We start from the raw sequence: 14,323 nt of genomic DNA, 5'->3' as shown, positions 1-14,323 counted from the left end.
TTCCCCAAAACTCCAATAAATGGCAGGAATTCCAAATACAGTCACAATTGAAAATGTACACAAAGAATACATGACATTATCAGTGAAAATGAGTTAAAACAGTTGTGACTTTGATAAAACCTCTCCATGGCTCCCAGAAGAGTCAGTAAAACTGCTGCTGTTTATGTGTGTTTATGCATCTAGGTCTGCGTGGGCAGTGGTAGCTGGAGTTTGAGGCTCTCCAGGGAGAAAAGGAGCAAGGATGCCACACACATGCTGTGGGCAAGGTCAGGACTACCCATAAAGAAAGGCAGCAGGAGGGTTTTTCTTCTCCCTTGCAAAACCTGCAGCTATGACTGGTATTTTATTTCCCTGAATTGACAAGTACTTTAAGCAAGTTAAATATCCAGATGTGGTAGAATATATTGATTTTTTAAAATTATTATTCCACTCCGTTCTTTTTACTCCATGATGGATTTTTTATTCTTGTTTTCTCCCTGGGATATCACATACACACACTTTCTCTTCAAGCGCCGTCTTCAAGGAGGGCTATAGGCTGAGCTAGGGGGAAAAGATGCTTCTCCAGAAAAAAAAGAGATGCAGCTGTCTGGACAGGTGATAAGGAAGTCTTCTTTAGGTAGGAGAGGTAAGGTGGTCTCTGTAGACAGAATGTGGCTCCTGTAAAACTTATTCTCAGCAGGGGAGTCTGTCAAGCTGATTTAGGATTAGATCTGCATCTATCAATGACCTAAAGCTTTGACATGCACTTAAAATATCCCTGTCTAAGTTAAAAAATATTCTTGATTAGAGGTGTTTTCCTTTATCAAGAATTAGGAGTAAGAGAGCAGCCTTGCTTTTTTATTCATCCTTCCAGTATCTTCCTTTACTATTTGGGGTTTGAAAGTGCTAGTTCAAAACTCTGGCCGTTGGTGGGAAGTGGCTCTGTTTCCTAGGCAGAGGATAAATGAGAGCAGTGATCCTCTCAGAGTGAAGTGACCTGGCCAAAACAATCTCTTGATATACCAACACTTGTTCTGCTGCAAACTGAAATTGGTCTTTTAGACATTCCTGATGGAGGGTCCACCACAGATCTCAATTGTTTATTCGCTTCCCTTGAGAAAGCCTTCAGAGAGAGCCCAGAGCAAGCTCACGTTTTATGCCAGAGCTGAGTCAGCTGCAGTGGGGGATAAACCTGTTTCCAATAGTGGTCTGCAATGAACAGCAGCTGAGGAGCTGCTTCACATTGCTCTGTGAGCTCGAGGTGCCTCCAATGGCACAGGCAAATTAAAAAAGCTGCCTGCTTCTTAGAGAAGTTTGTTTTGATTAACCCAGCGTCCATCTGGTACCAGCAAAGTGTATGTTCCTATAAACTGCACCATATTGAATTTTACTGGGCCACCTACCCTGCTGTCTTCAATTATAAAGCCTTGGAGTGCCCTGGTGATGCAACTGATTCCAGGATGAGCAGTGCTTTTCAGGAAGCTGGGACTGCCAAATATCTGTCTTGCCTCTGCTTGAACTACACAAGAGAAGTCCCTGCATTATTAGGCTTTCCTTGGGTTTATTGTTTGTTGTGATTCTGGTTGTTTTGGGAAGTACTCCTGAAAGGCTTTTAAAAGAGAGCCAGTAGGCAATTACATGCTGGGTTGCTTTGTGGGAAAGCTGGCATGAAGTGGAAGTGGAACCTCTGCCCAAATGGGCTCTTCTTGCACTTGTTTAGTGAACCTGACGAGCTGAGATTTTTTCCTCTAATATTACAATTTTTTAAGGAAGACCTGCAAGACCCACACCTTGAAATGATCACATACTTGGGAGGCAGCATGTTGCTGTGTGGTGCTGCCATCAGCACACTTTCCCTAACTCTGTCCCACACCCACTCTCATGTGGGAGTGAATGCATGTGTGTGTGTGTTTTGGCATGTTTTGGGTACCACAGTAGTGCTGGTTGGGGTGGAGCAGGTGATAGGGAGTGGTTCCCAAGAACAGAGGGCTGTTTGGCAGCCTGGAAAGGTGTGCAAATGTGACTGGTGAATGGCTTTTTACAAGACAGCTGTTAAAGAGGGGTATAAAACAGTTTAACTGTTAGAATAGTAATTTCTTTGCTTCTCCTAGCTAAATACAAAATTAAGAGCTTTGGCTGATCTTAAAGTTGCCTGAGTGAAGTTCAGTGTAACTTCAGATATATTTGCAAGCTGAGATTTAACGTGGAAAAAGCTGCTGCAATTCTACATGTAAAAAGCTCTGCATTTTTCCATGCTGTGTGTTACTGATGTTTAGCAAACTTCCTCAATGTCTTGGTTTGGAAAGACAGGTGTCTGCTAAGGAAGGCAGGAGCCTCCCCAGAAATGGAGAATGTAAACCCCCTCCCTCTGAATTGCTATAAATTTTAAATTAAGGGGCTCTCAGGCAAAATATATGGGAGCAGGAAATAATAGTTATTTAATAAGGAAGAAAATGAAAGGATAAAATAAACAATGCAGTACACTCGAACAACACTGACAGAGTCAGAACACAACCTGACACCCTGTGGGTCAGGGTGTTGGCAGCAGTCCAGTTGGAATTGTGGCTGCAGTCCTCCTGGAGTGTCAGGGGTAGTTCTGTTGGAGCAGGGATCCTGTAGAAGGCTGTAGTCTTCCTCTGAAATCCAGTGGAAGAAGAGGCAGCTGCTCCTCTGGAAATCCAGTAGAGAAGCCGTGCTGGTGTTCCCGAATCTCCAGATTATATCCAGTTAGGAATGCTGGGCTCCTCCCTCTGGGCAGAGCATCTCCCAGTGGGATGCTGTAGTTCTTATCAGCCATGCAGTGACAGTCAATAGCCTGTTATCAGCAGATGTCTCCCTGGAGGGAGGAGTGGTTGTGGAAGAGATAAGGAAAACTGCCCACTTGACAGAAGACAGCTGCCATACAGATGGCAAAGAGAATACAATTTGCTTGACAGCCCAGGACACTCATCCACGTCCCGTTAGCAGTTCATTTGGTTTCATTCAGCAAACTGTATGTTGTTCTTCCACCTGCACCAGACTGAGATGTTTCACTAGCTACCTTCCCTGACACAAGTGGTAGCTCAGTAAGGTGCTCTGGGAATCCACGTGGTTCTTCTAAAGCTTTGAGGCACTGAGTGTGACCTGTCCTTTATGCCACTCCTGCAGGTCAGTCTGGTGGGTGGAGAGCAGGCTTGCTGAGCATTGAACCATGTTATCTTCTGTTGTTTCCAGACAGACTTCAGGACAGCGGCTTTCTTTAATGGAAAAGTTTCACTTGTTAATGGAACTACTCATTGCCTGACCACTGGTGGCTTCTCTGGAGGAGGGCAAACACACAGCCTGAGATGATGGCCACCTCACAAGTTTTGGGTCGTTGGCGTGAGGTGATGCTGCTTCTCAAGGATGAAGTTGGCAGAGTTCTTGACACTGATAAAAGTGCTCCTCTGTCTGTAACCGAAGCCTTGGAAAAAGAGCTGAACTGTTCTAGTTGATCTTTTCCCAGAATAATTCTACCCAAAGCAAACATTTGTAATGGAAAATTCCTTCCTAAAGTGTTGCAGAGAGTTAAAAGTAAAAGTGAGCAAAAACAGGTTCTTGAGGAGTCAGGCAGTGTGATGAATAGAGGGCTCTCCTCTCTCCACACATAAAAATGTAAACCAAGTGCAACCAAACACTTCCTGCTGCAAATCACAAGGGGGTTGAGTTTCATAAAGGGTTCCAGCAGGGGACAAAAGCCTGGGGTTTGGTCCAAATGCTGTTAAAGTCAGTGAGAGGCTTTCCCTTTGGTTCCGGTGGGTTTGGAGCCGGGCCATGGCGAGCTCTTGAAGGCCAACCTGACCTTTCATGGGCAGACAAAGCTGAAGGCTTAGTTTCACCTCCCTTGTACTTGCTGCAGCCTGATTGAAATCAGTGGGAACTCCAGAAACTTTGCACTTTGAGGCGTTCAGCCCTTGTAGACTAGTCTGACATTTGAGTCAGGTTTGGTGCTTAAATGTCAACATTTCACAGTTAGTAGACTCCAAAGACTGAAAGTTGTCTGGCTTGCTCTATGCTGTGTGGTTTAGTTCCTTAGTTTTAGGCATGGCACTTAGGGAAAGCTTTCTGAAGAGCAGTTCCTTTGTACAGAGCATCCAGATGTATTTCTTTCATCTTGGTAAATGCTGCCTCTGTTTCTTGCTGGCTTTGCCCTGGTGCTTTTTTTCCTGCAGTGTAATCTTTTCTTCATCTTGCCGTGGTGACCAGGCTTGCACACTTCCTACTTTAGAAAATTTGAACAAAACCCCAGGTATTAAGGACTCTTGGCTGCATTAGGAAGTGCTTCAGTCTTGTTTTTTCAAAGACTTGAAGGGTGGAAGCAGTCAGGTGATAGACTGTCTTGAGGAATTTGGAGAGGAAATAAGAGGTGTTTTATATGCTCCATGTTCACAGGAGAAACATATGAGGATTTCATGCTTGGAAGGGTAGCTTGCTCCAAGGTGTTGCAATACAAACTGCAGTTTTTGTAAATCATTTAAATAGAGTATCCTGATACTGACTGTATGTTATACAGAAGAACCTGCAAAGGTTTTCCTTCTGAATTTATTTTGTTGACTTGATATTTATAACTTCTTAAAACAAGTTGTAATTTTTTTCAATAGTTTTTTACCTACTATATGTTTAAAATATTCCTTTTGTCTCTTCTGTATTTTTCTGTCATTGCTTTGTTACAATGATGGAGCATTTCTAAGGTTCAATAGACACAGAATTATCATGAAATTAATGCCATGGATATGGCACTATTTGTTATAGTAAAAATGTTCCTTAGACTTTGGCAAGTGCTTCTATTCTATATTAAAATAAATGCATGGTTTTGGCTCCAAATACAGTTTCATTTTACTCATTGAGAAACAGGAAGGGTTTTATGAACATTCCTACAACAGTATGCCACGTGTGTGTTTCTCTGTGCAATTAATTATCATAGCACTTTGTCAGCAGGCTTGTGATGAAACTTAAATGTGCAGAATACACTCCCAAAAATGCTTAGAATCAGTTCTGCTAGATAGTTATTCTCCTCTCTAGAGACTGAGCAGAGAGCTGGGAACAAGGAGTTTCTGCATTTTAATCATAGTCTAAAATTGAATTGCTCTGTTGGGGTGACCTTTTAAAAATATGTTTCTGTCTAGTCTTCTGGGAGTCTGAAGGCAGCAATCTCACTGAGAAACACCTGGGATTTTTCTGAGGATTAAGGGGTTAATTGAAGATTTAAAAACAAACAAACAAAAACCAAACGAACAAACACACCAGGACCAGATTTTGATGGCAGAACTGCAATGTATTATAGTGTGGATTACTTGAACTAGTCTCAATATTTTACTTATGTGGAAAGACCTTTGAAGAGTTGGAGTGATGTCATTATTATTGTATTTAGGGTGGTTAAATCAATGCACACATTTTTCTCCATTTGAAAAATGAGTTAGTGTTCCAAAGTACTTCAACAAACATTTGTTTCCTTGTATTTCAGCTACCTGACTGCAAATAACAACCAGAATTTCTTGTATACTGCAAGGCCTTTTTTGAAGAGAGCTGCTTTGGTGATAAGCTACGTAAGTATGAATGGACTTGACCAATAGCAATGCATAGTGGCATCCCAAAAGACTCAGAAATCTCTCATGGTAGATCTTAATACAAAGTTAGGCTTGGGAATTAGTCTAGAAAAGTTCAACTGTGCAGAGACAAGAATATTACTGTGTTTCCACTTCAAATCTTTTGATTTATAGTGGTTGCCCTTGCAACCATGTAATCATCTGCAGGTATTTCCTGCCCTAAATACAGGGGACTCTGTGGCACTGGGCTGCCCTGTCAGTGACATGCTGTTAATGCCAGTGCAGGTAAGAGTTGTAAGAAAAACTGGTGCTTGATGTGCTGCACACAGGACTCAACACATTGCAGAGGAGAAAACAAGCACTTCCATGGGGATGTTCTGGGTGTGCAGCTCCCTGTGCTGCTCCAGGAGCCAGGTCCCCTTGCTTGTCCCTTGACAAGTGCTTACCAGAAAGGTAAAGGAGTGGCAGCTTCAGAAATCCTTCTAGGAATTAGGATTGTGCAGCATGAGGAGCACTGATGGAGCTTGTCCTTACACCTACGCCAGCGTGGATAAATGATAAGGACTTTTAAGACATCATCCATGATTTTCCCCTCTGCATTTAGGTAGAGATCAGTAGCAAAATTCTGCAGCCTACACTGCAGCAGAGTGACAGATTTGTCCTTGAGAGTGCTGCCCTTGTGGTGGGTGCTGAGGTGTGTGAGTTGCTGGCAGTAGTGCAGACAGGAGGAGGGACACACAAAGTCACAGTGCGCTCTGTGCCAAGGGTTTGTCTCCCTGGGTAAGGTGGCAAGCTTGAATTTTGCCTAAACTGCTGAGCTGACTGGCTTTGCACAGCATGGAGAGCTATCACAACAAAACATTTGCTGGAGGCCTTAGCTCTCCTTAGTAGTGCATTTCTAACTTAGGTGTTCTTCTTTTCTTCTTTGAAGGTGATCCTCGTGCTGTATTTCCGTCTCTGGATAATGGGAGGTTCCATGCCAATGTTTTCAGAGCAGGACAATCCAGCCTCATTCTCACCATATTTACTGACAAGGTATGATGACAGCAGTCAAACAGAAGCTTTCAAAAGTGTGGTCTTGATGTTACATTTTCTTACACTAGAATGGTTTGCAGATGACAATGAAAAATCTTGTGTTGCCTTAACTTGGTTCTTCATATTGCTCTCTCTCTCTTGGAATAGAAAGCAACCAAAACTATTTGAACCCCAAAGCACATTGCAGGTCCTGTAGGGTTGTATTACAGGTGCTTTCTTACTGAAAAATGTGTGCTTATTATTATGCAAAGCCCAAAGAATATAATTTAGTTGCCTGAGCACAGGACTGGAAAGCCCAGTAACTGAGGCATAATCCTAAATCTTAAAACTGGCTGCTCCTGAAATGTGGGATGGAAGCATGCAGAGTTTTGGCTTCAGCTGAAGTTTGTATAAAAAGGGGGTGACCGCGATTCTTGGTGTAATATCAGTGACTGAGCAGTGAAGGTGGATGGGCCATGAGTGTTTGCTCTGTTTAGCTACTGAAGGACACTTTGGAGCCTTCTGGAGGAATTTCCTGATGTCTCAAATGAAAATGGGAGCAGACTTCCTGTGTGTCAGTTCTGGCTTGCTGGCTCCTCATTCCAACAGTGAAATTGCAGCTTGGACACAGGTTACCACCAAGCAATCCTTATTCAACATCTGCTGCAGAATTGGGCTGGATCTCATTCGGGGAACCTTTATGATAACGTGGCAACAGCTCCTGTTACCATCAGGGCTAGAAGTGCTTCCAGGAAGCACATTGTCTTGTTTGGAAAGCTCTGACGTGTTTGTTTCTCGTGGAGTTATTAATACCAGACTTAGTGCAGCACAGCATGAAGGATTTGCTGCTGTCCCTTTTTGATATGTTTATGCTGAGATGGGGGTCACCAGGTCACAAACGAGCCTGGCCTAATTTCAGTTACCTCTTCTGTGCTGCACATGTTCCTTTGTGTGTTTGTCTCTTTGCCTCTTGTAATGACAGGGGAGGGGTTTCTAAACCCAAAAGCCAAGTCATTCTCAGGGTATGAAACAGTGACTATTTTTACCACTGGCACTGTGGATTTTATTAACAGCCTTAGGAAAAACAAGTCAGAGAGCTGCTGGCTGAGGTCCTCCCTTGGCCCCAGCAGCAGCCCCGGCTTCACCTGCAGTCCAGCAACACCTACCCACTCCAAACCTAATTAAGGAAATCCATTCCAGTAAAAAGCAGTATTACTGTTCTGAAGGGATTCTAAAACCTTTTAATTATCCCAGCTCTTCCATTTCTGCTGAGCTTGATCTTAATCCTCATTTTAGCCAATTTACCCAGAAGGCTTTATCCTCCATTCAGGAAACCTGTCCCTTCAGCAGGTCTCAGTGTCAGTCCTGCAGGTACACTGGGACCCAGTGACCCTCTCTGAACTGACAGCCCATGGTGCACCCTCTGACCCTTGGACTGGCAGCAAACCTTGTCCTTCCTCCTCTGTCTGACTCAAACTGTGACTCTCATCTCAGGTTTTATCTGCCATGGTCAAAGCTGGAGCTCTTGCTGCCCAGCTGGCATTGTGCCACTCATCCCAAGTACAGGATTGGGATAACAAGTGGAGCTAGCAAGGGGCATAGGTGTGATTCCAGGAAGGTGTACGGAAATGGTTCTGCTCTTGTCAGATCCCTCCTGGCACACTGCATCCAGCTCCAGAGTCCTCAGCACAGGAAATGCATGGAGCTGTTGGAATGAGTCCAGGGGAGGGCTGCAGGTGTGGTCACAGCTCTCTTCGCACAGAGCAGCAGGCACAACTTCCCCAGGAATTTTCCTAGGGAAGGCAGTGAGAAAGCTCAGAGAAAGAAGAGAAAACAATTCTTACCTGTATTTGCTGTTCCTGTTGTTTGGCACATGTGGAATGTGTTATGGAGATTGTTTACCCAAAGTGATTTGTTAATTGGATTCTGGTGATGGTTGTTTGGATTGATTGACCAGTTAGGTCAAAGCTATGTTGTGACTGTCTGAAAGGGGTTCACAGGTTTTTCTTTAGTGTAGAATATAGTATAGTATTAGTATGTAGCATAATATAGTATAGCTTAATGAAGGGATTGTTCAGCCTTCTGAAATCACTGGAGCCATTGTGGGTTATTCACCGATTGGGGGACACCCTGCTACTATACTGCAGGAGCGTTTGTGTTTACAGTCCAACTTCAGAGAAGCTCCTAAGCAGGGTGTGTTCCTCACCTGTGGACAGCTACAGTAGCAGCAGCGTGTGAAGAGCTGCTGTGGGAAGCGTTTAACAAGGTTTTGAAGGCAGTAATTAACATCTAGCACTGAAGCCAAGATGTTAGCTGCAAGTTGGGTTGAATTGGGAAGAAGGCAGTGGAAAAGCTAAGTTTGGTGTTGAGACCAGAAACTAAAAGGAAGATCAGTTTTGGGTAGTGCTCTTGAAGTGATTAGTAACATCGTTGCTGTAGCCAAAGCAAGGGTTAGAGTCAGGCAGTGGGGCAAGTTGTTTTGTAACTCTGAAGATTATTTAGGTCAAAAATGGGAGTTTTTTGTTTTCAAAGAGTTGTCTTCATTTGAGCTGGAAGTGTGGTTTTTGCGCATGTCTCGCCAGGGTAAATGTTATGCTTTCAACAGAGCTGAAAATTATTCTAAGACTTGGCCAGCTCTGTGGGACTGGAAGGAAGGCTGATAACAGTGGAATAAAAAAGAAAAACAGTAGTTTGGAAATGTGTGGCAGCCTTTGTGAAGTTCATGGAGTTAGATCTGGAGCTGGGGTGTCGGCTGACACAGGATGAACCCAGTGGAGCACTGTGACTTTGGCAGGGTTTATTGGGGCCACCATTAGGGGTAGGAGTCAGCTAGGGGGTTGAAAAAGCAGTGACTTGTGAGGTCAGAATCTGTGATCCCTGGGAGCTGATACAGCCTAGAATGCAGGACTGGGGGTGTGAGGGGTCTGTGCATGTAGAACTCGGGGTGTATCAAAGGAATCTAAGAGGAGACAGGTTCCAAGCAAGCCAAGGAAGTGACACACAACAGGCAGCTGAGCTGGGAGCTCCTTCCTGCAGGACACCAGGAGTGTGCTGAACATTTGTGCAGGCTCAAAGAGAGATTTGCCAAGTTGAAATAAGAAATCCAGGCTACTAAATATGCAGAGACCACATCCAACTCTGAAACTTCAACTCATCCAACTCCCCAGCTAGGATCTGGGGGAAAATTATAATCTTTTATGCTTTACTTGGCATGGACTTCTGGTCACTGCTGGGTAGACCTTTGATGTGGCTCAGTTTGGCCCTAGGAAGTGCCTTTGTGTTCTATGTAACTTGTCTCCAATCTTGGGCAACACAAATGTATAAATTAAAGTAGACAGATAAGGATTCATTTAACAATTGAAGGGCATAATATGCTGAAATAATGACAGTTTTTCAGTCTTTAGAAGGAGTCATCTGTTCAGTATACTCACTAAATTACTATTGTTAAAATTTCCAGCGATATTCCCAAATGCCTCAAAGTTTAGGGGCACAAATGAGAGCCACATTTCCATGGCCTTCAATACATTGCTTGGCAAAGGTGGTCTGAGAAGATGAGATGTGTCTGTCACTGCCTTTCCCAGTGGAGGCAGAAATGAAGGTGTTGGGAATCCTTCTATTCCTAAGCCCTGCCATGGAAGCCTGTCCATCCAGGCTGGTGTGCACTGCAGGATGCACTGTCTCCAGTGGCCTTACCTTAAAGAACACAGACTTTGATCTCAAAATCTGCAATGGGTAAGCAATATTTGAGGTAGAAAAACCAATCCCAAACCTCTGTTCAAACATTCTTGCTTGTATCAGGCAGATGTTGAGGCAGAATGCAACTAGAAAGGGCTACCCAGGTTTATGTAAACAGTGTACCAAAAGTGCAGCTCCAGAGTCAGGAGGGTGTTGAGCGCAGGGCTGACATGCTTCAGATGTTTTGCACAATGTTTCTGCCCTTCTTGAGGGGAAAGAAGTAGGAGGTCTCTGGATAAACAGATTTTATTACCAATACTGTGGCAAGATAAGGGAAAAATCCATTGTGCAGTGTGTCTCAACCTGTGAGAAACAGATTGAATTTCACCTGTAATTTCTAATTAAAAGTCTGTTTTTTAAAAAACAGCTATGTCTTTGGGAGTCAACTTATATTAATTTCTGCTGGCATTTGCCTTGTGATCTCTGGTGGCTGATCACCCTGGGCGTGAAGCAGGTTATTTGTGGTGCTTCCTTGAATAGTTAATGCATTTCTGCTAGGACTGCCTTGAGATAACATTGTCCTGTGGTTGAACTGTTCTCTCTGTAAGCTGGCTTGCTGTATTGCTGTGCTGTTTCAATCAGGTAAATGAGAATTCAGTGCTGCAGAAAGCTGAAGAAGTGCTTATACATAAAAACTGGCACATAATCCTTTTCACAGAGATTTATGACTGTTTTCTGAGCATTGCATTTAATCATCCCAGTTGTAACTTCAAAGGCAATGAACTACCAAGAGGGAAACCATGAACCTGTGCTGGGAAAATGGGTCCCTGTGCCAGCCAGCTCTGCCAAAGAAGTGAAGTGTAGCAACTACTTTGATATGAAGTTTTCATGGACCTTAGGCTAGAAAACAGCATTAAAATAGACCCCTGTGACATACCAGCTCTTAATCAGCCAGGCTGGCACACGCTGCCTGGGTGGTGAGGTTCTGCCTGGCTTGTCAGTGCTTTCTGTTGTGTGCTCAAAGGTGTTTAAGTTCAGCCCTAGATGTATTATCTGCAGGCACTCAGCAGTCAGGGATCACTTCTAACAAAAGGGAGAACAGCAATGTTGGTAACAATTGCTGTCATGCCTACCCAGGGGCCAGACAGCCCAAACATTAAGTTATACAAACTGTAGTCTTTATTCCAGTGGGTGTTGGGAACTGGGGAAAGCCTGGCTTGGAGATGATTCTCCAAAGCAGAGGCCACTCTGCAGAGAAGGTGGCACTCCCAGAGCCACAGGAAAGGTTTCAGCACCTCTCCCATCCAAGTGTTCTTGGTGTGATGGGCACACCCTGGCAGTGCTGCTCTGGGATTTGATAGGCATTTCAATGGGCTGTGGTGCTTGCTGCAAGTGCTGGTTACACAACAAGCCTTCCCTGCCAGAGTCTGTGTCTGAATTTGCTTTCCAAAATCCTTCCACAAGAAGGGGTAGAGAGTGGCCAGCCTCTGAGGCAAAGCAGCGTGCCCAGAACATCCCTCTGGCTCCCACCAGCACTGGGTGGGAATGCTCTGGGATACAGTGAGCCATTTCCAGAAACATTACCCTGGCAGGTTTATGAGGGCTGGTTTATAATTTCTTGAGGATCTCAGTGGCTGTTCACAGAACACTCCATCTGCTGCTGCCTCAGTGATCCTCTCCTGAAGCAGTTGCCCACTGCTGGGCTCTGCTGGTGAATTTGGGCTGCATGGCACAGAAATGTGCTGCTGTTGGTGAGGAGCTGAGGGTCAGGTGTGATCACAAGGCATGCCCTCACCCACAGCACACTCAGAGGGAAAACACTGTGAGGTCAGTCCCAGGTTTTCCAGCACTGAGATTCTGACAGGAGGCTTGGGTTTCACTGTTTCAAATTCTCCTAGAGAATTCGGTATTGTTCAGATTCTTAGCCACAGAGTTGAAACAACTGACAGAGCAGAGTAAAGCTCTTCAGGCAGTGTAGCTGTAGAAGACAGCATGTCTGCTTTTCCCCATGTCCCTGGTGCACACAAGCTCATCTTCCAGAGGAGTTACTTTGCTATTCATCAAGCTGCAGCTCCCTGTTTATCCCTGTCTGTCCTTCCTACTCCTGTCCTCTACTGATTGGCAGCTGTTTTCCCTAAATGCAGAAGGTTTGATGAAAGGGAATACACAGGTTACAAGTATTTTCTGTCTAATACTTGCATTTGGATGCTAAATGGAATTTGTCTGTCTGCTGCTTGTGTAGTAGTTTACTCCACTATCTCTGAATGAGCTGGATAGACAGAGTGGGAATTTTTTTCTTCTAAGGCTCTGAAAAGAAAATGTTCAGGCTGACAATATACAGAGCAGAAAAATAAACTCGTGTGGGAAGGTATGACTGTACTGGGAGTTCCCAAGGGGGAGTGTAAATATTCCAATTTGAAGGCAATATCTGAAACACCACCACCTGGTTATAATTGCAGCCACATGTGTCCTAGGAGGGCATTATTGTGAACTGCCTTGTCAAACACACTTGGGTTTAGGGCTTTGTAAGAGGATGAAGAGAGCCTTGAGCCAAAATCAGTTCAGCTGTTAATACAAATGAGAAGCTCTTTTCCCTAATAAAAAAGCTCTTCTTACCCTTATAGTGAACTGAAATCTCTCTGAGTGCCTGGCAGTGTGCAGGTTGTGTCAGAAGCGCATAACCACAGGTTCTGTGACTTCTGAAAGGGCAAAAATTGTATTCCTGCTTCTGTTTCAGATCCCTACCTTTTTCCCCCCCAAAAAGAAAGACCCTCCCCTTCTTTTTTCCCGAAGTACTAGTTAAGTGCACTTATTACCTGCCCTCTAGACAGGTCCATTTTTCCCCAATGAGGAGAATGGTTTGCCTCTGCTTTGCTAAAATCCCCAGTGCTGGGAGATGTTTCATTTGCAGGTGGGTACCCTGATGGGTCTTTGTGGGTAGGGTTGTCTGCCAAGGAATGGGATGGGCTGGCCCAGAACTGAGTGTCTGGTGGGTTGCAGCAAAGTATGCACTTAGCAAAAATAGTATCACTCTTATATATACATGTAATCTATAATGTATATGTCTATAATTATATGTATGATATACATATAATGCACATTTTATATATATATAAAATATCACTGTTATCATATAGGCCCCCACTTTTCCATGCAGCTTTGGTGGGACATGGTCAGAGCTTTGTGATCACTCTTGTAGCACAGTTTTAGGAAGAAATCCATAGTCCCTCGGTGCTGTGGGGAGAAGGCTTAAACTGCTCCAAAATCAGAAAAGACAGGAAATGCCTCATATATGTCTATAAATCTTGTTGTTTTTTTTTTTAACCTAGTCTCAGGTTCCTTGTGCTCTGATTGCCTGGGTTTGGCAGAGCTGAGATGAAGGCTTTTCCAAGCTCCTTGGTGTCTATTACAGCAATTCCTCAAGTATTTTCCTGTCATATTGTTATAGCTTTGAGTAGTACCCTTTTGCATTCATTTTGCAGCAGAAACAATCAGTTCAGATAGTTGTTTTCTGCAACATGTTCTAGATATGAATCATCCTGTATTTATCTCAAAGCATGCAACAGAACATTGAAACTGAAAAAAATGAAAGCTAAACAAACTGGATTGCCATGACAACACTGGCTACCTACAGGAGGAACTGTGTTTTTCTGAGCATGCCAGAGATGATGAGAATTGAAAAGAACACTTGAAACCCACTGAAATGTGGATTTCCATGTTCATTTTGCAAATAAAAAAATTGCTGCAATGCAAATGCTGTTACCTGGCCTGGGGGAAAACTGTTTGCCAGTTAAGAGGCAGAATCTTCAGTCACCTCACCAGTAATACCCTGATTTTCATGGGATTAACTGAGAGCGTGGGAGGCAGGCAGGAATTTTTCTTCTTTGGAATTCCAGCAGCCACTAGAAGCAATATCAAGAAGATCATTAATTTAAAATGTAATTCACTCAGTCAACTAATTAGAAGAAAATACTCTTGTTGCCATTTGCAGGTAGGCTGCTGAAATGTAATTAGCTCCTGGAGTGATTTCAGAATCTTTAAGTCTTTTCAAAATTTGCAAATTAGTTCCTTGAGGTGTTGGCTTTGGTAAG

General features: G+C 43.8%; 1 protein-coding gene across 1 annotated transcript in view; it reads left to right on the top strand.

Moving 5' to 3' along the window:
• The window catches only part of TMTC1 (transmembrane O-mannosyltransferase targeting cadherins 1), a 143,112-nt gene that overhangs the window by 48,595 nt on the left and 80,194 nt on the right, over nucleotides 1-14,323 (top strand). The window contains exons 6-7 of the mRNA XM_063154031.1: nucleotides 5,462-5,543; nucleotides 6,475-6,578. Coding sequence (XP_063010101.1) covers nucleotides 5,462-5,543; nucleotides 6,475-6,578 — 186 coding nt within the window. The remainder of the gene's footprint in view (nucleotides 1-5,461; nucleotides 5,544-6,474; nucleotides 6,579-14,323) is intronic.

Source organism: Melospiza melodia, chromosome 4 (genome assembly GCF_035770615.1).
Source record: "Melospiza melodia melodia isolate bMelMel2 chromosome 4, bMelMel2.pri, whole genome shotgun sequence".
NCBI lineage: Eukaryota > Metazoa > Chordata > Aves > Passeriformes > Passerellidae > Melospiza > Melospiza melodia.
Note: the sequence above shows the minus strand (reverse complement) of the source record. Positions and strands in the feature narration are given on the sequence as shown.